This window comes from Apiospora phragmitis (genome assembly GCF_038363925.1).
Source record: "Apiospora phragmitis strain CBS 135458 chromosome Unknown utg000007l:2111988.0-4706623.0:1.0-2598199.0, whole genome shotgun sequence".
Classification (NCBI taxonomy): domain Eukaryota; kingdom Fungi; phylum Ascomycota; class Sordariomycetes; order Amphisphaeriales; family Apiosporaceae; genus Apiospora; species Apiospora phragmitis.
Genome location: NW_027117406.1, coordinates 764,337 through 786,684, shown reverse-complemented (window position 1 = coordinate 786,684; position 22,348 = coordinate 764,337). Strand labels below are relative to the sequence as shown.

General features: G+C 52.7%; 6 protein-coding genes across 6 annotated transcripts; 2 read left to right on the top strand and 4 right to left on the bottom strand.

The window, feature by feature from the left end:
- Nucleotides 1-558: 558 nt before the first annotated feature.
- PG994_007843 (uncharacterized protein) lies at nt 559-3,305 on the top strand (the record flags this gene model as incomplete). The annotated part of the gene is given in 7 exon segments (XM_066859252.1): nt 559-945; nt 1,009-1,320; nt 1,377-1,731; nt 1,753-2,069; nt 2,083-2,835; nt 2,910-3,088; nt 3,200-3,305. 7 exon segments carry the CDS (start codon nt 559-561, stop codon nt 3,303-3,305), a joined length of 2,409 nt encoding a protein of 802 aa, XP_066714739.1.
- Nucleotides 3,306-4,070: 765 nt separating this feature from the next.
- Nucleotides 4,071-5,678, bottom strand: PG994_007842 (uncharacterized protein; the record flags this gene model as incomplete). Its single annotated transcript, XM_066859251.1, has 7 exons — nt 4,071-4,583; nt 4,640-4,718; nt 4,837-5,022; nt 5,099-5,211; nt 5,280-5,350; nt 5,412-5,448; nt 5,496-5,678. 7 exons carry the CDS (start codon nt 5,676-5,678, stop codon nt 4,071-4,073), a joined length of 1,182 nt encoding a protein of 393 aa, XP_066714738.1.
- A 1,448-nt stretch (nt 5,679-7,126) lies between these two features.
- On the bottom strand, nt 7,127-8,665 carry PG994_007841 (uncharacterized protein; the record flags this gene model as incomplete). The annotated part of the gene is made up of 1 exon (XM_066859250.1): nt 7,127-8,665. One exon carries the CDS (start codon nt 8,663-8,665, stop codon nt 7,127-7,129), a length of 1,539 nt encoding a protein of 512 aa, XP_066714737.1.
- A 606-nt stretch (nt 8,666-9,271) lies between these two features.
- Nucleotides 9,272-16,861, bottom strand: PG994_007840 (1-phosphatidylinositol-3-phosphate 5-kinase FAB1; the record flags this gene model as incomplete). Its single annotated transcript, XM_066859249.1, has 7 exons — nt 9,272-9,404; nt 9,460-10,064; nt 10,124-10,827; nt 10,914-12,211; nt 12,261-13,488; nt 13,544-14,748; nt 14,793-16,861. The coding sequence occupies 7 exons, from the start codon at nt 16,859-16,861 to the stop codon at nt 9,272-9,274; spliced, it is 7,242 nt and encodes a 2,413-aa protein (XP_066714736.1).
- Nucleotides 16,862-17,830: 969 nt separating this feature from the next.
- PG994_007839 (uncharacterized protein) lies at nt 17,831-20,399 on the top strand (the record flags this gene model as incomplete). Its single annotated transcript, XM_066859248.1, has 3 exons — nt 17,831-18,027; nt 18,102-19,521; nt 19,572-20,399. 3 exons carry the CDS (start codon nt 17,831-17,833, stop codon nt 20,397-20,399), a joined length of 2,445 nt encoding a protein of 814 aa, XP_066714735.1.
- Nucleotides 20,400-20,915: 516 nt separating this feature from the next.
- Nucleotides 20,916-21,444, bottom strand: PG994_007838 (BolA domain-containingprotein; the record flags this gene model as incomplete). The annotated part of the gene is made up of 2 exons (XM_066859247.1): nt 20,916-21,221; nt 21,397-21,444. 2 exons carry the CDS (start codon nt 21,442-21,444, stop codon nt 20,916-20,918), a joined length of 354 nt encoding a protein of 117 aa, XP_066714734.1.
- Nucleotides 21,445-22,348: the final 904 nt, after the last annotated feature.

The window sequence follows — 22,348 nt, the reverse complement described above, 5'->3', positions numbered from 1 at the left end:
CACTGGGGGAGAGTGAAGTCATGGGGATCGGGGAGGAGGACAAGGTCAAGCAACAAGTCCCAGGTCCTTCAACCATGTGCTTCTATGATTGGCTGCGACAACCCCCAGTCCATAATCCCGCGTCCCCTGATCTTCGAACTGGAGCACAAAGTCGAGAGCCTATCGATCGAGGTGGGGCCCTGGGATCTAGTGGGGTTGTCATTCAGTTCAGGGTCTTCTTGTCTTGGTGGAAGAAGTCGACTAGCAGGCAGGTCGACTTTCGTCAGGCGAATATCCCACTTCGCAGAGGCAGCTAACCTAGAGCCTGCCCGCCTGTCTTGCGAGCATGCGTACGGCATGATGAGCATGCGACCAATTGGAGGGGTATCATTGGCCCCCTGTCTGTAAGTGCGTCCAAGGCATATGTATATCTCCTCGCGGGTCTCGTGGTTGCCTTCCTCGCTCCCTCTCTCGTTTTCTCTTCTTGTATACCATTCTACTTTTACCAGCTGTTGTCGTATTCATCACCGCGATCCAACGTTTCCCTGCTCATTGACTTAAGAGCAATGAGAGAGTATCATGGCTTTTCCTGGTGGTAACATGTTACCCATTGACCCTCAGACCAAACTTTACCTGGCTGGGCTAGCAGGCGTCTCCTTCTTGGGCGTCTGCCTATCCTCTATCCTCACGAAGCCCAAGAAGCACGATGAAAACCCCGGCCTCGCCCGTGCCTTGTGGCTCTTCGCTTATGGCTGCTTCCTGAAGCCGCACAGCAGTGGTGAGAAGGGCAACCAACAAGATGCCCTCGAGAGCTTCTACAAAACCCAAGCTGGTGCGTATGATGTTACCAGGGGCGCCTTGTTGAAGGGACGAGAGGACATGCTGGCTCTTGCCGCCGCCCAGCTCGTCTATCGAGCAAAGCAGGACGGTGGTGCCCCTGAACATAAGAGAAGAATCTGGGTTGATGTAAGTCAACGCAGTACCTATGTGCGCTGCTCACTTAAACTCGGCTGACTTGTTCCATTATAGGTCGGTGGTGGCACCGGTTTCAATATCGAAGCGATGGCCAAGTTCGTCGACGTCCCCAACTTCTTCTCCAGCGTTTATCTTGTCGACTTCTCCCCCTCCCTATGCGGAGTGGCCCGCAAGCGTTTCGCCCGACTAGGCTGGGACAACGTGAAAGTGGTTTGTGATGATGCTAGGAAGTTCCGTCTCGAGGACCATGAGCCCAGCCTGAGAGGGCGTGCTCCCAAGTCCCCAGACATCAGCTACTTCTCCAAGCAGCGTCCTGAGCACGGTGGTGCGGACCTGATCACCATGTCCTACAGTCTGTCCATGATCGTAAGTGCAATCAATTATCCCCTAAAGTGTGACCCTGGTCTAATTCCTGATACTAGCCCGACTACTACTCCGTCATTGACTCGCTGCCGTCTCTTTTGGCGCCGCAAGGTATACTTGGTGTGGTTGACTTCTACGTCCAATCTTCAGTTGACGTTAGCTTCCGCAACTACACTGGAGGTATCATCGACCGTCACGTGAACTTTATACCGAGGACCTTCTGGCGTGCTTGGTTTGATATCGACCGTGTTGCTTTGGAGCCTGGTCGCCGCGACTTCCTCGAGTACCGTTTTGGTACGGTCCTGAACGTCAACAACCGGAACTGCGCATTGGGATATATCCCCTACTACATTTGGTTGGGCACGCACAAGCGCCCCCATGTCGTCAAGTTTGCCACACGAAATTGTGGAAAAGGTTGACGCCTTGGTAACCGAGTCTCCTACCTGCATCCTAAGAACCACTCGAACGCTCTGTCCCGTGCAGTTGAGAGAGCTGCCCCGGAGATCCGCTCTAAGGCCTTTGATGCTGCGGTCGTGAACCTGTCTGCCAACCTTCCCCTTCCGTCCTTCTTCTACCAGAACCACCACTGGCGCATCTACTATGATGACCAGCTGAAGAAGCATACTCAATTCAACGATGAGTACATCTACGCCTTCACCTGGGAGGACACTCGCGTCGATGAGCGCATTCTGAACCTCAAGTCCGACGACGTTGTTCTCTGCATCTGCTCCGCTGGCGACAATGTCTCTGTCGTATGCCCTCCAGAGCCCAGCCAGGATCCACGTCGTCGACCTGAACCCGACCCAGAACCACCTGCTGGAGCTGAAGCTCGCCGCTTTCTCGTCCCTGGAGTACGAAGACTTCTGGAAGATCTTCGGCGAGGGCAAGCACCCCGAGTTCCGCTCCCTGCTCCTCTCTAAGATGTCGCCCCACCTGTCGAGCCGCGCGTTCCAGTACTGGCTGAGCAACCACCACATCTTCACCAAGAGCCAGGGCGGCCTCTACGACACCGGCGGCTCCAAGTACGGCATCCGCATCTTCCGCTGGATCACCCGCGTCTTCGGCTGCCGCTCCGCCGTCAAGGCCCTGCTCGCGTCCAAGACGCTGAACGAGCAGCGCGAGATCTGGCGCAGCAAGATCCGCCCGGCCCTGCTGTCCCGCCTCGTGTCCCGCTTCGTCGTGAGCCAGGAGTCGTTCCTCTGGACGGCGCTGGGGGTGCCCAAGAATCAGCTGGCCGTCATCGAGGCGGACCACGCCGTCTCGGACGTCGTGGCCGGCCCGAAGCCCACGGCCAAGAACACGCGCTCCCACGCCATCTGGCACTTCATGGTCGACACCCTCGACCCCATGGTCGAGAGCACCCACATCCCCGGCGACAACCCCTACTACCTCGTCTGCCTCGACGGCCAGTTCTCCAAGAAGTGCCACCCGGACTACCTGGCCCCGCAGGCGCACGCCCGCCTCTCGCGCAAGGGCGCCTTCGACGGCCTCCGCATCCACACCGACGAGATCGACGAGGTCATCGCGCGCATCGCCCCGGAACCCTCACCGTCGCCGTCGTCATGGACTCCATGGACTGGTTCGACCCGGAGACGGACGCCGCCGCCCGCCAGATCCGCAAGCTCAACCGGGCTCTCAAGATGGGCGGCCGCGTCATGCTGCGCTCGGCCGGCCTCAAGCCCTGGTACGTCGCGGTGTTCGAGGAGCACGGTTTCTCGGCCAAGTGCCATGGGTCTCGCAAGGGAGGGAAATGCATCGACCGTGTGAACATGTTAGTTATTCTCCTTCCCCCCCGCCTCTCTCTCTCTATTTTGCACCCTGTTTTCATAATGCCCCTCCCAAGCTTGATTTGGTGGCTTGAAGACTAATGACAATAAAATAGGTATGCATCTTGCTGGATCATGACGAAGACGAGCAACTTGGCGCCTCCTACGCCGGGGCCCGAGGCTTCGTTTGAGGCCCCTGATATGGAGCCTTTGGAGATTTAATCGAGTTGGTATGAATAGGGGGTATGTGTGTTCTTTGGATATCCGGTGTATAATGAGCTTTGAAATGAGCCAGCTCGCACTATTACTTAACATGTTTGAGCGTAATGAATTTATGAAAAAAGGAGTAAGTAAACCACCCTAGGCCGATTAGATGCGGTGGTGTCAGATGTGTGTTATATAAAGACAATCTCTATTGCCAGTGTTTTTTGTCTTGGTGCTCAATACCTAGCCTGGTGGTACAATACGAAAACATATCATACTGTAGAGGAAATGAAGTATCAGCTGTTTTCTATATGCTCTTCATAAGGCTCCAAGACAAGACATATTAGGAGATGAGTAGAGTAGACACGGGCGTTATCAAGATAGGACATCATCGTCTAGGAAGGAATTAATAGTATCATTATCAGCTTACTTTTCCCCAGTTATATAATTGAGGAATCTGAAACATTCTATCTTCGCCATCTCCAAAAACTGCGTACCCTGTTATTATTGTTGTTGCCTTGTATGTGCTCCACGTTCGCCTCCTCCACCCGGCCTGCGTCAGCGTACCCTTGTGTAGTAGGGCTGGGAGTATCTTGAGCTATCGATATCATGAGACCCCTACCCTCGTATTGGACAGAAATACCCTGATGAATATTATCCACTCCTTGGCTCTGCTGCAAGCTAACTGGGGAGTCGGGATGATGGTATCGTGGAGACGCATGCCTCCCTTTCGTCCCAAAACACCACTGGCACGGTCGTTGCCGATGCCGTTGCCCGCGTTTGTCACGGCCCATGCTGAGGGCCGAAAGAGCCTGTTTCGCTGTTCCGCCAGCCGCGGTAGACCTCGCCCGGTTGTTGGACACCGCCACTGCCGCCGTCGGCACGGTCTGGGTCCTTGCTCGAGCGGACACACTGAAGCCCTATGATGATGATCTCGGTTGAATCGGCGGGTCCCTCGGGCGAGCTATGCCGCCGCAACGACGAGAAGGATGTCAGGCGTGACAGCGTTGGCCGCTGCGGCCTCGTCGTCGCCTGCGCCCGCATATAATGTGCCTTCGGAGAGTCTGCGGCGAGCACTTGTTGTTGTACCTCGTGGTAACCATCCTCACTGAGCTCCGTGGTGAAGGTTCGGGCAGCTGTCTTCCCACCCTCGAGCGCCACCCCGTATATAAACCAAGCTTGGGAGACGCGGCTCCGTACCATATGGGCCGCTGGTGCAAGGGAAGCGGAGGAGGTATCGTTTTGCCGTCTCGTCGATTGAGCACCAGCAATCCGGCTCGCTGGTAGCTGAAGTACCTGGGGAGGTATCGCGCAGCGAGGGGGCGAAGGGTCAGCAGGCAGGCGCATGTCACCCCGGCACTGATCTCGCAGAGTGACCACATGGCCGCATCCACGTTATCGAAAGTCGTGTCGACATACAGTCCCAGAAACCTGATTCGAATAATGCTCGTTGCCAATGTGCTATTTCAGTGCACACTGGTTAGCCGTGGTGTCCGATTTGCCACGGAGGAGCGCGAGATAGGGGTCAGTGGAAGGGGGGCTGACTTACAAAACACCCAGATAGAAGATAGCTGCCAAGGCGAACTTTTGTACCCCAGGAAGCTTCATGCTGCGTATCATTGGTATGGATAGGAGCAAGATGATGCCATTTAGGGCGATGTTGCCTGCCGTGTTCTGGTACCACTCGGGCAGGTACGGAATGCATTTGACATGGCTGGTCGACTCTTCCCCGTGACTGGAAGGGCTTGCAGAAGAAAATGGCCGCAAACACCTGGGTAACTTCCCATCCGGAGACGAGAACGGAGACGAACGCCACCACCTTTCTCCATCTGGGTGCTTTCATAGCCCGGTAGTACATGGACAAGAAGCTGAGCTTCACGAACATGATTCCAGTATTGTAGAAGACAACAGAGAGGTAGAACGCCTGTATCACCAGAAGATGGTAGTTGTCAGAGAGACTGTTAGAAAGGCGCCGAGTAGTGGTCTACGAACCTTGATATATTCCTTGATGCTTTGAGATTGTGTTATCGTTCCAATATGGTGTCCCAGGCCGACGCGAGTCACTAGGAAGAGCTTAGCAATGGTCTAATAACCGCAAATACTCATATTCTGGGGACCATTTACTGTAGGCAATCGTAATACCATAGGCGAACCCAAGGTTCTGGGAGCAGTTAGTCGCCGGAAGTAATTCAAAGAGCCAACACTAACAAGTGCCACGAGCGTTATCCAGTCATCATAACTGACTCTCCCAGTAAGCACGCGGCGCGTGTAGAACCGCAAAGCCACGGCCACCGAGGGTGTGAGGAGGAGCGCGGTAACACCGACGATGACGGCGGCCGCTCTTGATTCCGTGGAGAAGAGCTCGGGGTTCTTCGTTGAGCTGAAATCCATGTTAGGCTCTGTCAACGAATCACTGCATCGTGAAGTGCTGCTGTTGAAGGGTGAAAGTTCATGGGAGAGACCGGCAGGGCTGATAGAGGTATGTATATTAGATGCTGCCGCCTGTAGGCTCGCACGTGGCTACCGTATCTAGATGGCACGATGGCTCCGTATTATAGCCCGGGCCCGAAGTCTGAATGAATCATGGACATGATCCACCCTTCCTGTCGATCACTGTTCCATGCGGCCTTGCCACGCTGGGTCAACCGGACAATGAGCTCCAAATGAATGGGGTTGAGTTGGACGGGATACGCCGTAGCCTTTATTGTAGCCTGCCGCGGTCATCTGATATGGTGAATAGTATTCATACTTGCGCTGTGCGCCGTCCCGTGTGGCGTGTGGCTGTTTCGCCAAATAGCAAAGTGCGTGCGCTAGGTATGTTTGACAGGACGGGATTAGCAAGCTGTAGCTTAATTCCGTCCGTCAGAAACTTGTCGTTGGGTCCAAGAAGTGCCGTCCATGATAGAACAATTCTTTGCCATGAGAAGCACATCGATTGGGCCTTCACAGCTCGATGCTGAGATCGGGTTTCGTGGTCGTATATCTCAGCTTAGGCCATCTGAGCTTCGAAGGGACGAGTAAATGGTCGATTTGAAAACTTTGCCATGGTGAAAGACGGTTTTTTTATGCTTTGTCGTTGTTGAGAACATGATAAACTTTGGTCTTTATTCTAGAATATCTCGTATTGGTGACCGATAGGTGTCCGTATTGGTAAATTTCTTCCTTCTCTTTGGCACATAAATCAGAAGGAGGCGTCTCCGACAGAAAAGATAGGAGTGTTGGGTATCGATGCAATAGAGGACTTTCGGAGCGTGCTCAACAAGGCGGGCTGTGAGAGATGGTTGCGGCTTCGCATGTTATGCTTCGGCTGAATACGATGCACGTTGCGAAGTTCCGAGTATTCCCTCTCGAGACGAGGAGGAGGCAAAAAGGTCGGTTAAAACAAATGCAGCTTCAGAATTCCAAATGAAAATTGGGCAAAGTTCAGAGAGTGGAAAAGTCGTAATGATTTGAGGTTCGAAGCCTGCCCTAATGTTATATGAAGACCAATTCCAGCGCATTTTGAGACGGTCCAAACATATGACGTGATGTGTTTGATAAGCTTCGAGTAACAACCGCGAACGTGCCTCGTTACGACGAAAGCTACAGTGGTCGTATGTTTGCGATGTCGATATCCCGATGGACCTTCCCGAAATCTCGACTTGATACGCACTGCCTTTACAGTCATTCGCCAGATTTCGATCAGACATGGCATCGCCTTCGTGATTATCGGTCCCGAGAGCAGAACTGGTGTTTGATCCCGTCGGTAAAGTGGCTCGACAGCTGCATCGATAGACCAAACTTGGAGAGCCAGGCGAACTGTAGCATGCATACCCTTCCCAACTGTACCCGTCTGTACATCAAACTAGGAACGTCCAGAAGCTGGGATACACGAACTCTTCCTCGAAGATTCTGCGCACCTGTTCAAGAACAAACCTCTCCACCTTGCCTACATTCTTCAGGCTCTGCTTCATGCCTTCTCTCTGCCCGATCTCACTCTCAACCTTGATCTCCTGAAGTAGGCCCCCCATGCGCCCTCCTTTGGAAGGTTTCTTATCCTTTGGCATATTAGTGCTACCCTTCAACCCCTGGTCTGTGCCATTAGACTCGTCAGGATCGTCATCGTCATCGTCATTGTCATCGCCAATGGCAGTGAGTGCATCGTCTGGACTCAGGAAGCAGAAGTGAACCCTCTTCCTGATGTACGCCACAACTCCCACGCCGTCGAAAGAAAGACCGGTGATGTTAAGCTTGACCGGGATCCCGACGAAACTGGGCATCGGATAGTCGAGCAGGATTTCGGCTGTGAGCATGAGCTTGATGTCCCCCGAGTATTTGATGCGAAACACGGCCTGCATGTCTTCGACGCGCGGCTCGCGAAAGAACTTGCGACGCCGTTGTCCGCCAGAGTTTGCAGCATCCTCCTCTGCTGAATTGTAGTCATCATCTACAGCTACTGATGAGCTGCGCCGCCCACCGGGCGCCGATGAGTTAGGGCCGTCCCGAGTCGGCGGTCGTGACGCCTCAGCGGATGTAGGGGCCATAGTAGATACACTGTGCTTTTCGCGTAGAGGCTGCCCAGGAGTCCCTGGGGCCCAAAACGAGGTTTGGACATCCCCGACGCCGTTGGAGCCTTGCGAGTATTTTCGACCATTTCCAAAGTAGCCCTGCCCCTTGCTGTTCCAGGTGTTGTTAGACGAGAATGAAGGTCGCTGGCCTCTGTCTATTGGTGATGATAGATTGCTCGTCGAGTCCAGCCACCCGTTCAGATGCTGCGCGCTGGCCACAGCTGCCAGTGGTGTCTGCGTGCCCGACCAGCCTGTTGCAATATGCGAAGGGAAGTAGTGCATATTTGAAGTACCACCTGGTATTCCTGGCGTAGATAGACCTAGAAAGGGACTGCCGATATCCGCCGGTGTGCCAGGAGCGCTCCGTAGACCTGCCGTGTGAATATGGGGTGGCCCTCCTATACCCGGGGTGGGCGGCGTGCTACCAGGTGTACCGTAAGCAAACGACAAGCCGAGCCGCCTGCCTTGCTCGACTTTGCGGCGGCGTTCGGCTTCTCGGATGGCATCGGAAACGCCTTCGTCGCCATGGCCTGCGATCCTAGCAGTGCCGGGCCGAACGTCATCTTCATCTTCCTCGTCTTCGTCATCCTCGTCCAAATCGTCGGCATCTGGGTTCTCCTCATAAAAATCCGGCAACGGATCACAGATGTCTTTGAGTACGACGTCAGGAGGGATGTTGCCAAATTCAAAGTCATGCACTGTCACCGACTTGATGAAGCGCGGGAGCGGGACGGCTTGAAATTTGGTGTGGATGAAGTCACGGATGCTCTCGGCCAGAGCATCGCCGTCTGGCCCTTCGGTCAACGTTTCCCAGTTGAGATCTATAGACATGTTTGTCCCTATTCAGATAGAGATCTTATGAGACTAAATAATCAAGCATAATCGAGATGCATTAGGTATTCAGTCTGGCTTGTCGAACGTCTGGTATTTATACGAGATGTACGGAGTAGTGAATACTTAATGAGGGATTGATGTTCCGGTGGGGGCAAATTGAGGTCACTGAACAGCTAAACAAACAGAGCCTCAGGCACTACGGGGACTCCATTTTAGTGGGGCTTTGTAAGTCTAGTCTCACTGGTTTGCGCAGACAACTGAAGGAAGAAGGCACCTACCAAGGCAAACACGTTGTTACAATCGAAAGGTGCATCACGAATATTTTGAGAATGTCTCAACATTGCTCGCTATTTAGAAATGATGAATACCCCGCATACTCCGTACCTAGGTACTCATTAGGGTATCGTAAAGCCAAAAGCACTGTAACACTGTAGCTATATACCTCGCCATGCTGTTGTGTTGAGAATATCCTCGTCAAACACCAATCGAAACAAGCTCTCCTTTTCGCTAACTGCAAACGCCCCACCGTGTGAAAGCAACAAAATACATTATTGTATAAACGAGAGTCGTTAAGCGTCAATCCCAGTCTCATGGAAGTCTGGTTTACATCGCGGGAGGCGCCCCGGGGTCTTTCATGACCGGCTCATCGCCTCCTATGTTACTTGGTACATGCGGCCGCGCAGCTAGCACCGGCACATTAAACTGGTGCCAGCAGTTCGGCGCTTGCAGGATATACCTACTCCGTTGTTAGCCACAGCTTTATTGTTGGGGGGTCAGAATCGTCCTCTTACCTGGCCATGGCCTCTCGGAATCTGGACTTGTACTCCTTAGGACTCGTTACCGTGGGCCTGTTTCGACCGCCGCCAGCAAATCCCCGCCCTTTGATCCAGCTCTCGAGTGTCTTGTCCCACGTGTACGTCCGGATACAGTCGATGATGCCGACCACAAGCTCCTTCTTGATCTCGTCCACGGCAACCATGAGGGAGTAGTCCATTACGTTTTGTCGCGCAAGGAAGAGCGTGTCGTTCCACACGGACGCACGCAGCAGCTTCTTGGAATGCTCTCGGGCGAACAGTGGCGACTCCCATATGAATTCGACCATGTTCTCGTCCAGTAGGACTTCGTTCTGCTCTCCTGTCGACTGGATCTTGCGGTTTCTCATCGATCCTTTCAAGTCAAATATCCTGGTACGGGCCCGGTCGTAAAACAAGTTCTCCATCAAGAGCAGGTCGAGCTTGATCTCTGTATTGGTTACGGGATTCTTGATAATAACTTGGAAGAACCCCAGCATCTTGGCAATGACAGATGGCAAGTCGTGGAATAACGCCTCCGCCATGATACCAAAGTATGACGGAGCAAACTTGAGGAAGGCCGACGTCTCAATTGGTGACAGGGACTGGGCACAGGAGGTTAGTGTTTAAACTGCCTTCACAAGCAGGCGAGGATATGAAATACCTTCATCATGAGCCGGTCGTCTTGAGTCTTCAGAAACACCGACTTTGTTTTTCCGCCCTTCGAGTCGAACTTAAGACATCGAGAGAGGCATTCCACGATGCGGGGTGCCACACCACATTTACGTCGTAGAGCATCGAATTGTTCGGCATAGAAGATTTTGACAAGCATCTTGGCCGACCCTTCGTTGAACTGGTACTTGAGATGACTGCTTGTCTCTCGGACAAAGCTGGCTTCAAGCGCCTCATCACCGACGTCCACCCATTCCCTAAAGCCATACTCGGCTGATTTGTCGGAGAAGCTTTCCTGTGAGCCCCCTCTCTGGCCATGGAACCTGCTCGCCTTCGACCTGTAATCCTCGCAACTTAGAGCAAAGGCAATGAGCGAGCTCGGCTCATCCTCGCGCACAATAATGTCCGAATCAATGAAGATGTGATCTGTAGCATTCAGAGGGTAATCGAGGGCTGGCCATTCACTGGCTGATCTCTCAGCCCAGAAGTTGGTGAGCACTTTCATGAAGTTCATCTTGTCCTGTTTTGGCAACTCGAGGGGAATCTCGGTACTCGAGTCAATTGATTCGGCAATCTCCTCGATCGTACCCTCCAGAAGCGATTGTTCCGTGTCGCTGTTTCCTTGCTCGTCATCGGTTGGCGCTTGACTTGTAATATGAGTTTGGTCATCGGTCTCAGCCTCGGTCGTATGCGCTTCTGCGGGGGCATTTTCAGCCAATGGTGACAGAGGAGTTCCTCATTCTGAAGCTCCATTGGATCTGCAGGTTCTTTTGCGGCCGCACTATGATGGCCATCCGCCTTCACATCCGTGGGGTCCTTTGAGAGCAATGAGTCGTCCACACTTTGACCGGGCTCATGCGCAGCCTCATCGGGATCCTCATATACCTCAACGATTGCTCTGGTAGAAGATCGCTGAAGGATAGCTCTTGAATAGGACATTTTAGCTGCACGGCTTTTCTGGTCCTTCTTTCGCTCCTTCTCGAACTCTCGACTGAGCTGCTCAAAGTGCTTAGCAAGAGTAGAAACTCTTGTGTCCTTCTTCTTGCCGACGAATCGTGGGATGGACGATTTGGCATTGTTTCGTGACCTCAGATTAAACAACTTTTTGTCGCTCTTGACCGACTCATTGGTAGGTACCCTACGAATATCTGTTCCAGGGGGCATCTCGGAAGTAGGGGTCTTGCCTTTGTCTTTGCCCAGCGCAAATAACGTCTTGCCAACCCCAGACTGCGACCGTGATATGCCTGGTAGGTTATTTACTGGCTGCGATATAGCACGAACCATCGGCGGTGAAACGTGTAAGCCCATTCTACGGGACGAACCACGTTCAGGAACCTTTGGTATTTCGCGTGCATTCTTGGCCAAATCGCCCTCACCGGCCGCCAGACCCTTGGCTTCTTCAAGGACTACCGCTTGTTGTTTACGACGCAGCTGTTCAATTTGTTCGGTGACAGACGCCGAGGGTGCTGGTGTCGTAGGAGAAACGGGTGCTTCTGCAGGTGTCGCTGATTGATTTGTAGAAGGGGTCGATGCTGGTTCCGAAGGTTTGGGTGTTTGATCTACCGATCCTCCTAGACTCGAATCGAACGAAGGAGTGATGACATCCTTAGGCGTCGCCAAGTCCAGAGGCTCGACCCTTTCTAGCGGGGTCTCAGCTGGAGTTGCCGGAACAGTCCGAGGTTGAGGCTTTTCAGAGAGTACAGCCTGGCCGCTCGTGCTGAGCTGTGACGGGTCCGGATCCTGCGACTGACTACTGGGTTTCGTCTCAATCTCAGGAACGGTTGCTTGAGAACTATTCTCGGTCAATTCGGTGGCTTCCGTCATGTCTGTAGTCGTATCGTTGCTAGCCAACGACTCCTTTGATTCATCCGTGAACATCTTCCGAAGCTGGAGCATTGTAAGCCTCCGAATATCCTTCTCAGTCGGAAGGAAATCGATTTCGAATTTTGCAAAGATGGCATCCCAGTCTGTGACCTTCTCCAACATCTCGCGAAGGACAACATTAAATGGAATGACTTCGTAATACTTGGAGTTCATATATGCATCCTGAAGTTTGCGAATGAGCACAACGTGCTCCTTCCTGTATCTTCTTGTTCATCTTTTCCATCTCCGCTTTGCAGGCTTCTGACTTTTCCACTGGGATGTTGTCCAATTTGATAGCCTTGAGTCTCGCTTTGACCGAAGTTGTAAAGCGAGCCCATCTGTCTTGGCAGGAGGTAAAGATCTCGTTCTTCAGGTTAAGGTCATGCTCAACCTTCCAGGTGATGCGAGCTCGTGGGACAATGATCTCCAGGAGATCAATCGGGTCGTAATGCACCCGCACAACCTTGTCATGTATGCCAAAATACCGGATGTGATCACGGTGATGGTCATGAGGACATTCCCAGCCATCGTCACCCTCGAATTTGACAAGCCGCGTGCCTCTACTCCAGAACGACAGCTCCAGATATTTGCCAAATGAGTATCGCCAGGTTCCTTTCGACATTTCCATCTCCGCAGTTTCACGTTTGCACAATTTGCAATAACTCCACATTGTTATGTTCTCCCTGCGTGGTTTGCCCCGTGTGTCCTGCTCGATAAAGAAGGTGATTCGTGCCTCTCCGTGGACGTAGGTACGATGGTGCTGGTGCATCCTTTTACCACAACTGCTACTCGCGCAGATCGTGTCGGCACCGAAACATACATCTTCAATGTACTGTCCCAAAGTGCAGTCCGGGTCCATACTGGGGCTCTCCTCGGCATGCTCGTCGTAGAAGGCTATCGCTATTAGGCCAGGTTCAACGCATGGGATTTTGGTTTCGGTGCAGATGACCGAATGGAGAACCACAATGTTCTGATGGGCATATGGTTCGAACAAGTCCAGATTACCTTGGATATAGTTCTCCCACTGCCTGGTCTGAGTCTGGTAATTGTAGAGAGCTTTGTCGTACTCCGCATCATGAACGGCATGTAGAACCTCCATGATATGGCGGGGAGCTTTCTGACCTATCTCATGAACCATTTGGGGTTTGATTAGCTGGAATTTCTGCGGTTTAGGCTTCTCGTCATCCGCTCTCTCCTCCACCACGTCCTGATCCCTCAGCTTTTTCAGGTGGACCAATCTCCTCTCTTGCTCGCGTGCTTTCATCAACAGGTAAGGCTGAGAGAATCGAACAAACGGTGAAGCCGATAACAGTTTGGTCTGGTATTTTGCAACCATGTCGCTGTAGTACGTAGGCATGGGGACATCTTCAGGGACGAGGCTGTCGCTGGAGGCTCGGCCATGGTTTTCGTGGAGCGAGATCATATTATCTGTCAGCTGCAAGGCGTGTGAAACACTCGGATCTGCCGGGACAACAGCTGCGCTCCCATTAGAGTCTTGAGCCTGTGGTGAATCATTGATTGTCATCGTAGACATGGTTCTCTGCCGTACACTGCCGGTGGTGGAGTTCTTGTGTCTTGAGTGACTGCACACTCTCAGTAGTGGGTTGACTGTAGCCTGCGGCCATCTCTTCGCTCGTCGGTAGTTGTAGGGACGAGTCCTGCATTAGACAAGACTCGAGTTTGAGATTGTAAACAACATAAACCATGAATTCGGTAATACGCTTGATCTTGGACAGAACTGAGGTCGGAGCGCCCCTCAGCGCAATGGTGCAGCCAAGTTGTTCTTGGCTTCCCGCGAGAAAGACATAGGTCTTCTTCCTTCCGGGTATGTCCTCATTGACAAATGTCTTTACTTCGAAACTAGCAGCCTTCCCGACACCTAAGCGGCCTATTGGGAGGCTGAGCATGTCTATGGAAGAGATAATCGGAGTATCCAAACATCGTGAGACAGCTGAAAGCACCGAAGGTTTGACATTGTACGCAACTGCGACGTTGGCCTCGGCAAGGTACTGCAGTGCCAGACCCGAAACTGACTTCTCAGCCAAGATGAGCTGTGGTCGAAGGGCCAGCAGTCGATCGACGATCCGTCTAAGGAATTCTTTCTCCTCATCGATGACTGGCTGAAGACTCAGGAAATGCTGCGCATGTCGACGGTACTCTATCGGAAAGCCCACGATCACGACAGGAGGCCCTGTCATGCGTCTTGGCATGCTTTTCAATGCAAGTTTTTTTGTGAAGATAACCCCAGAGACATAACTAGTATCCCCTGGCCTTCCGCCTGGGATCTTCTTGAGTTTAACATAATGTCTAATGTCGATGTCATCCCCATGCTCAATATCAGGGTCGACAGAGGTGGTGCACTTGAGTAATATTGGGATCAGCGCCTTCTCCCACGCATTGGCGTTTGGTACATCGGTGTCTTCAAGTAACTGCCGCAAGAGCTTCCGTACATGCAGCAGGCTGGCCGGGTTCAACTCCACTTTGGGCTCCTTGTCGCCCTTCATCGAGGAGCTTCGCGTGAGCCTGGGCAGATCACCTTGCATTGGATTATCATAGAGAGAAAGTGTATCAGTAGAATTAGTTGGTCCCACCCGTAGGTGTGCACTTTTTGGTCTAGGAGATCGAAGATGATGGCCAGTTGCACTAGCTGTGCTCATGTTGCGTCGTCGGGATGGTCTCCGGTAAGAACTCGGGCCATCATCTAATCCTCGACTAGTGAAGCTGAAACCACTGACGCTCTTATCTGCCTGGCCCCTGGTCCGATTCCTTCGGTTTGGCATGTAAGGACCAAAGTTTACTTTGTCCTGATCAAAGCTGGAAGGGTTGGGCTCGTTGCTCGTGAGAGTTTGGAAAATCTCATCTGTTCATCCCCACTAGACTCATCCGACATGAACGGAGCTAGGTCAGGATCAATGACATTGTCATCATGGAACGCCGGAAGACCACTCTTCTTAGCCATTTCCTCATTGGCCGAACGCCGGAATGGCGCCCTGTCATCTGGTTCCGGGGGGACAGCCTTGAACCTGCTCAAGAAACTGTGCTTGGAATGATGGCGCCGGTGACCGTGGGCAGATGACTGTGGTCGCCCAGCCAGCGATTTGAGAGATCTTGAAGAGCTCGGTCGACTAAGTTGGGGCGCATCGATCTCCAATACTGCAGAATTACGGTCCGACGACTCGCCGATCCTTCGTGTAGCAGGAATAGCCATCATCGGTGTAGTGAGGTTTCTGTTGTCCTCGTCTTCCTCTTCAGGTCTCTCAGAAATGCTGGCACTGTCCCTATCTGACTTGGGAAGCTTTAGGGTCACTGATTTTGTATTGGAACGGAAGATTGCTGGTAAATACGAGTCATCTGCAGAATCATCGGACATGTTACCATCTTCGCGCTGGCTGATGATTTCCAGGCATGTTTTACAGACTCTGAGAGTGCCTTGCACACCAAATTTTTGGCCTGATATGATGGACGTGCATCTGCTGTCAAAGATGCAGCCACAAGTTCGACAATGATGCTTGCGACGGAAAGCGGTAAACGGCGCGCCGCACAAGAAACACTCCTTGCACGTTTCATCCGCCATCCAGAAGTCCTTGCTGAGAACTTGCTTCCGCATATGTTCCAGTGTGGCACTTACCATTTCAGGGGCGCCTTCGTGTGTGGTAGTGCCGGGAATCTTGTATCCGCCTGACTTCATGCGCTGGGGCTTGTCGTTTCGCCCAAACGAATCATGCTGTACTTTATAATGGGCGGAGGTACTGACAACACTGGGCTCGGCAGTACTTCGAGATACAGACGATGACCGCGAATGGCTGCCACGCGAGCGGGAGCCACTTATACGGTCGATGACAGCAGGTCGGCGCGCGGCATCTCTTGCAGTCGCACGTGCCGGCGCCAATGACCGGTTGTCTTGGTTAACTGAGTGAACTGAACCTGCAGCAGATGATATGGACTCCTTTACGGGGCTGATAGGGGAGTCCAAATTGCCATCGGACCCCAGCCTTGCATGCTGAGGAACTGAGAGGTTGTCTAACGTCCCCGGTCCAGCGTTCTTGGATTCAAATGTATCGTACTTGTTCGGGCCTTCCATAACCGCTGTTTGCAAAGGCCCATCGCTCGCTCTTCCAATACTCTTCCTTTGCCCAGAAGATCGACCCGAACCTTCGTCGATGCGCGACGAATGTGCAGCCCAAGGCCCATCTTTGTAGGCGCTGACCGTTACAGGAGCCACGGTAGCTGATGCCTTGGTGAGATTCGGGATGGTTTGGCGACTAGAGGAAGCTGATTTTGATGTAGCCGAAGCGGGCAAGCCTGTCGCCGAGGAGGGTTTGGTAAATTGGTGTTGTTGAGGCAGACTTTCACTCGATAGGACCGCCGAAGACGGAAGGTTTGAAATGGCGGGGTCGGAGAAATTCGAGTTGAGCGTTGAACTCGTCATGCCGGTCTCGACGCGGGGCAAGGAGGCCATCGAGGCTTTGGACGTAGTGGCAGTAGTACTGAAGCTCCTTTTGGATGCGGTGTCTTGACTATCGCCATCCTCTTGCAGTGTGGCCCTCTCTTTTCCAGACACCCCCACAGCCTCTTTGAAACGGGAATAGAGGCCGCTGAGGCCATGTTGAACCAAGTCGCCAGCAAAACCCTTACTTTCAGGCGAAGCAGCAGCATCTGGGGGCGGAGCGAGATCGTTAAAGGTCGTCAGGACATCGCGCTGGTTGGCCGAAGTATGGATTTTGTCGAGTGCTTGCGCCAGCTGCTCCTTATCGGCTTGGGAGGAAATGGCAGAAGCTGAGGCGAGAGAGTCGCGGCGGGGTCTGGTTTCGGACTGCGATGCCAGCAGCATGGGAGACAGCTGGGATTGAGGGTTCTTGCCAGACATGGTGGCTGGCAGTGATACCGTTGCTACAGCAGGCCGGTCAGGCACATCGGAGCGAAAGCAAATAAAACCAGCATAGCGGTGATGGAGAGTTAGGTGTCAAAGACCATACATAGCGCACTATGCTTCAACGGGTTTGGATGTGGTGAATCGTTGTCGAAGAGTCGAGGCCCTCCAGGTTAGCCTGCACTTTAGGTAGGCATCCGATATGTGCCAGGGACCGCAGAGCAATGAAGGTTCACACTTGCGCTCTGTGACGTGACCTGACTGGGACAGGTTTGTTATCGTAACTCGAGTTGTGTCAAATCAATAGAGGACCCAAGGCGTCGGCGTGAAAGGCGAAAACAAGAAAACAACGCAGGCCGAACAAGTCTTGTGAATGTGGCCTTGTAAATATGGCCTTGTGAGGAGAGTCTACCTAGATGTAGATATTGCGTGGTTTATGTTCGTCCGATAACTCCATGCCTACCTTCTTGGATATGTCTGTCTACCTACCTAACTGCCCAAGTAAGACCTGCATTTACCACCAACTACCACTAATGAGCAGTTCCCGCCTGTTAGCACCAAGTCCAACGACTCGACGAGTGGGAGGATGCACGCACTGCAACCCGATCTAGGCCCCACTGGGATTAGTAGTATTGGCAATTGACCCCCCACTAGGATTCAAAGGTTCACTGAGTTTTGGGTCGCCTGTCGCCTGTCACCACCACTGACAACGGCCCGGTCAGCTAATAAAAATGCGAAGCCCCGCAACGCGTCTCGAGGTCGACAGACCGCGTCCCCAGATCTTGGCAAGGGTTTATTAACTATATCTGGAGCAGCTCTGCTTGACACTTCAGCCACTTACCCTCGACAGATTGCTATAGAACCTTGAGATCGACAATTGCCTGACGGGAATCTGGGCAATACTGACTGGTTTGCTTCAATGCAGACGACCTGTATAGTTCTGTTGATGGAGGACCAATGGACACCATGGTGAAGCGCTCAACACCTACACATGAGCCCAGCTCTTCGCCCTTCGACTTTCCCCTTGACGTGCTTGGTCAGGGAAAGCTACCTCGCCGTATCTTCAGGGTCTCGGACGACCAAGAGAAGATTTTGAGCGCGCCCACCTCATGGGAGAAGACTTATTCAGACAACCGCAAGGACTGGCCAATGTGCCCGGAAAGGTGCTTGAGAACTTGTTCGACTTCCATTCTCGTCAACTGAAGGAACCTGAGCGGCCGAGCTCTGCTATTCCAAGCCAACTACCAAATGTGCTTCTTGGAGAAGCCGCTGCTGTTCCAACGTCGCCCTCGGGACCTCGTTCATATCTAGTCCATGAAGAGGACGATGATGATTCTCGACCTGGCACCCCTATTTCCGGCTGGGATTCCTCCCCTCCGCCAGTCACTAGGTTAGAACCACCAGAAGAGTCTGATGAACAACCATTCGCCTCGCAGCTGCCGGAAGCTCCTGTTGCCATGATGCAGCCCGCCAGTAGCCCAGGGGATCCTAAATCACGACGAGACCAATCGTCTCTTAAGCAACCATTCGAGACTCAGCTACCTGCGAGGTCACCCCTACAAGTCGGCCCCAGTATCTCCAATGTACAAAAACGACCTGTTTTCGACAATTTCCCCTCTAGCAGTCCAGCTGCGGATGAAGAGCTGGAGATCGTACAGCCGGCTGCATATGACAGAGATATGATGCCCCCACCACCGCACAAAGCCGTCGAGCTGAATCCAACGCCACCTTCGGGCCAGCAAGTCCAAGTGCCCAGTACCTTCCCTGAACCGCCGAGCTCGAAGAGTGCATCTGAGCTGCGGAAAGTGAAAGCAGCAAAAAAACACCGGCTCCTGCCCCTTGTCGACGTCAAAGGATTGTTGATGGATGATCTACCACCAACCAAACCGTTGATAACCTCTGGCCTGAGGGCTCCTCCCCCAAAGGCAAGACCTCAGAAATACGTGCCAGAATCCTCATTTAGTGACGAGACATCATCTTCCATCGTTCCATCAACCGAGCACCATAAAACTCTGCATACTCCATCCAGAGACACCAATGGGAGATCGCCATCGAAAACTCTCATAAGGGAAACGCAGGTGTCCCTTGGATCAAAACAGTCGGACAAGCCTTCACAATCAACAAAGCACAAGCCTACTACTTCGCGCTCGCTGCCTCAGATAGCACAGAGTCCCTTATCTAGCTCCCATGACCATCCATCGTCCCCCTTGATCCGACCCTTGGCTTCCACGCCTCAGCCAGCTCACAAATCTCTATTGCCGGCGCCAAGCTCGAGTGTTCCTGTGCCGGGCCCTAATGGGGATGTCTCCGGGCCTCGACCCGACGACCCTGTCACTCAACCAGTAGAACAGAATGGCATCCGTAATCAAGAGCACACATATCTAAAGGAGAGGCTAGCAGATGTGGAGAAAGAGATGAAGCAAGTCAAATCGACTATTGCATATTACAAAGCAATGGCTCAATTTGGAAACTCTTCCTCTGCCGTACACACCGCTGGAGGCTCCAGGCCAGCTGAGATCATTAACCCGCCACCAGTCCCCGAGGAAGATGCTATGGTGGTTGATGAAGTTCCGCAACAGCGTGAGAAGGTTGAAAAGGGCGCAGAGCAGACCCTTTACGACCAGTATACGAATGCGACCCCACATATAAGGACCATGGTAATATCTGGGAATTTGTGAAAGCATGCGTCTATATACAACAATTGCAGCGCAAGAAGGCTCTCGCAACATATCAGTATGACGACTTTATCCGGGCTTGGACCGAAGGTTTCGTCCCTTATGTCAGTGAATTCGGCCCTGAAGGCTCAGAAGAGCCTTTCACCGCCATTGAATGGTACATGGAAACGGTCGATAATGCAAGTTTTCAATTCCGCAAGGGAATTGTGATACGGGAAAATCTCGAGACAGTGTTTGAAAAACACCCGAAAGAGGCAGAAGAAGCTTGGAGACATATGAGGGTTGCAGGACCAAAAAGAGGCCCGCTTCCAAACTCGTTACCGCCAGCCGAGCCAGTACTTGCATTGCCACCGACGCCAGCTATCGGCACAGCACAGCTTTTGGAACAGGCTCTTGTCCAGACAGAAGAAGATGATGAAACGACAAATATTGCGAACCCTATCGTGCCGGCAGAACGCCCACAGGCACAGCAGCAATTGCGAGGAAGCCAAAGTGATCCCATTGACAGGACAAAAACAAAAGCGCGAAAGCCCAATTCGCCGGCAGGTTCACTAAGACATTCGGCTTCGGAGATCTTTTCTCGCAAACGGCCAGCAGGGGATGAGCTTGTTGCTGCGTCACCCAAGAGAACAATTGGCCGTGCCTTGAGCGGTCGACAAAGTGAGGGCTCGACCCCCTCAGCAACTCTGCCGCCATTGTCGGGCCCGTGGCTGGGCCCTACAAAATATAAAGACGATGAAGTGAAGTGGCAAAGATCTTGGAATAGATTCCTAGCTAAAAAATTGAGGCGTAAGCAGGAAAGCATTGCCAATAGCTCTGCGCTGCCGGGTGGTACTCCGACCTCTGGCCAGAAAGAGTAATGCAGGCATGCACACACACACCTACTGTGAGGACGAAGACGGAAGAAGATGTTCATGATCATGTAATTCTAGCGATACCCTAAGGCTGTTGAATGTGTACGAGAGCAATGCGAGAGCTACACAGATAGTGTGGAAGGCCCTGTAAGTGGCAAAAGGAATTGGCTTTTTGTACGAGAGATATATACCCCTTTGCCCCTGTCGATTCATTATCTAGGAATAGCTTGAGCACTCGATAGAAGTAGCAATGACTATACCCGTAGGCTTCACGAATTTCGGCTAGCATCCGTCTCTGGTGGTCATGCCATTGCACCATATAAATCAAATATTGTGGTCTAAAGATTCATTATTTTTCCGGACCTGGCTGCGCTAGTGCAATGAAGTCTACTGAAGCCGTATCTTACACTCTATGGTCGTTGGCCGCGGATTAGAATTTTCACCCAAGGGATGACCTAAGGCAATACATCGACCAGTCCATCCAGCCCGGCATCGTCGGCTCCTCTCCCTCTCACTCAAGAATCAACCTGTCTCGGCTTCTCTCGCCTCGGCCCCCTGGTCGTCGACGGCGGCCGGCTCGTCCTCCTCGGGTGTTAGCGTCTTGAGCTGCAGCGCGTGGATGCCGTGGTCCTGGGCCATCTCGTCCCGCAGCAGCGAGTACACCATGCGGTGGCGGGCGGGCCGGGCCTTGGCCCGGAACTCGGCCGACGCGATGACCAGCCGGAAGTGCGTCTCCTTGGACGTGCTGTCCGCCATGGGCGCGTGGTGCGCGTGCTTGTGCGAGTCGTTGTAGATCTCCAGACGCGAGGGCGCGAGGGAGGCGGTTATCTATGTAATTTTCACGTTAGTAGGTAGGTAATCAGGGTTGGGTCATGTGATACAGGATATTTGTGGAAATTAGAATGTATGTAGGATGAAAATCAAGTGTTCTTAGCTGGCGTGATGACGATGTATTGGGTGGGAGTGAGAAAGGGGTGGGGGTGAAGATGGGGTGGTGGTGTACCTTGCTGCGGATGGTGTCCTCCATGGGCGTCTTCGAGGAGGTGGCCATACTGGAAAGTTGGCGATAAGCCCTGGTGCCGGCGCAGAGATGCCGAGCGAACATCTAAACCGAGAGTCCCGTGGTTGTGATTGTGGCACTTGATGGTTGAATGACAGTTTGGCGATAGTGTACAGTGCAATTTGGCACGGTATGGTTACTCATGCACTACTTCACGGATTGGATAGTCGGGTCCGGTGGACGGATGACTGGCTTTCTCTGGCGATGGATTTAGAGTTGGGGTTGACACTCCGGGACAGGCGGACCGGTGATTCGGTATGTACCTAGATTAGATAGAGAGAGAGAACAGTGACGAAAAATCAAGGGGCAAAAATGCAATTGGAAGATGCTGCAGTTCCGATCTCCCCTACCACACACACCACCTGCACACCCTAATGTTCTCTCTTTGATCAATGAATAGCCTAGAATGTAACCCCGAGGTTTCTACTTTGGAACATCCCACGGCGCCTTATTAGCTAAAGTAATCAAGAATTTCAACGGCAGTTTTGTCCGCCCCCTCGGAATACGGCATGTCAGCCATTGGGGATTAGACCCTTGCCAAGCGGATCTTCTCTGTACGCTGCAGGCATTCTCTTCCCGAAAGCACTGCGTACAGTAGGGGTACCTGTGTGAATCACACTTGCTCTACCCGGACGCTACTTACTGACAGACTGATACCACAGCCAAACCGACAAAGTCGAGCAGAGCACAACACTGGACATCGGACGGCCCTCGGAGATCGGCTCTTTTTTTATACTTGTCTTCCCTTGGAACGGTCCCTTTTTTCCTTTTCGGTCTCTGAGAGTCCCCGTAATGCTGTTGTATAGTAATATTACCGGGCCTGCTTTGCGTCGTGCGTCTACTTCCTCTCCTTTCCCAGTTGCACAACGATTTGTTGCCTGCATTAGTCGTAGCA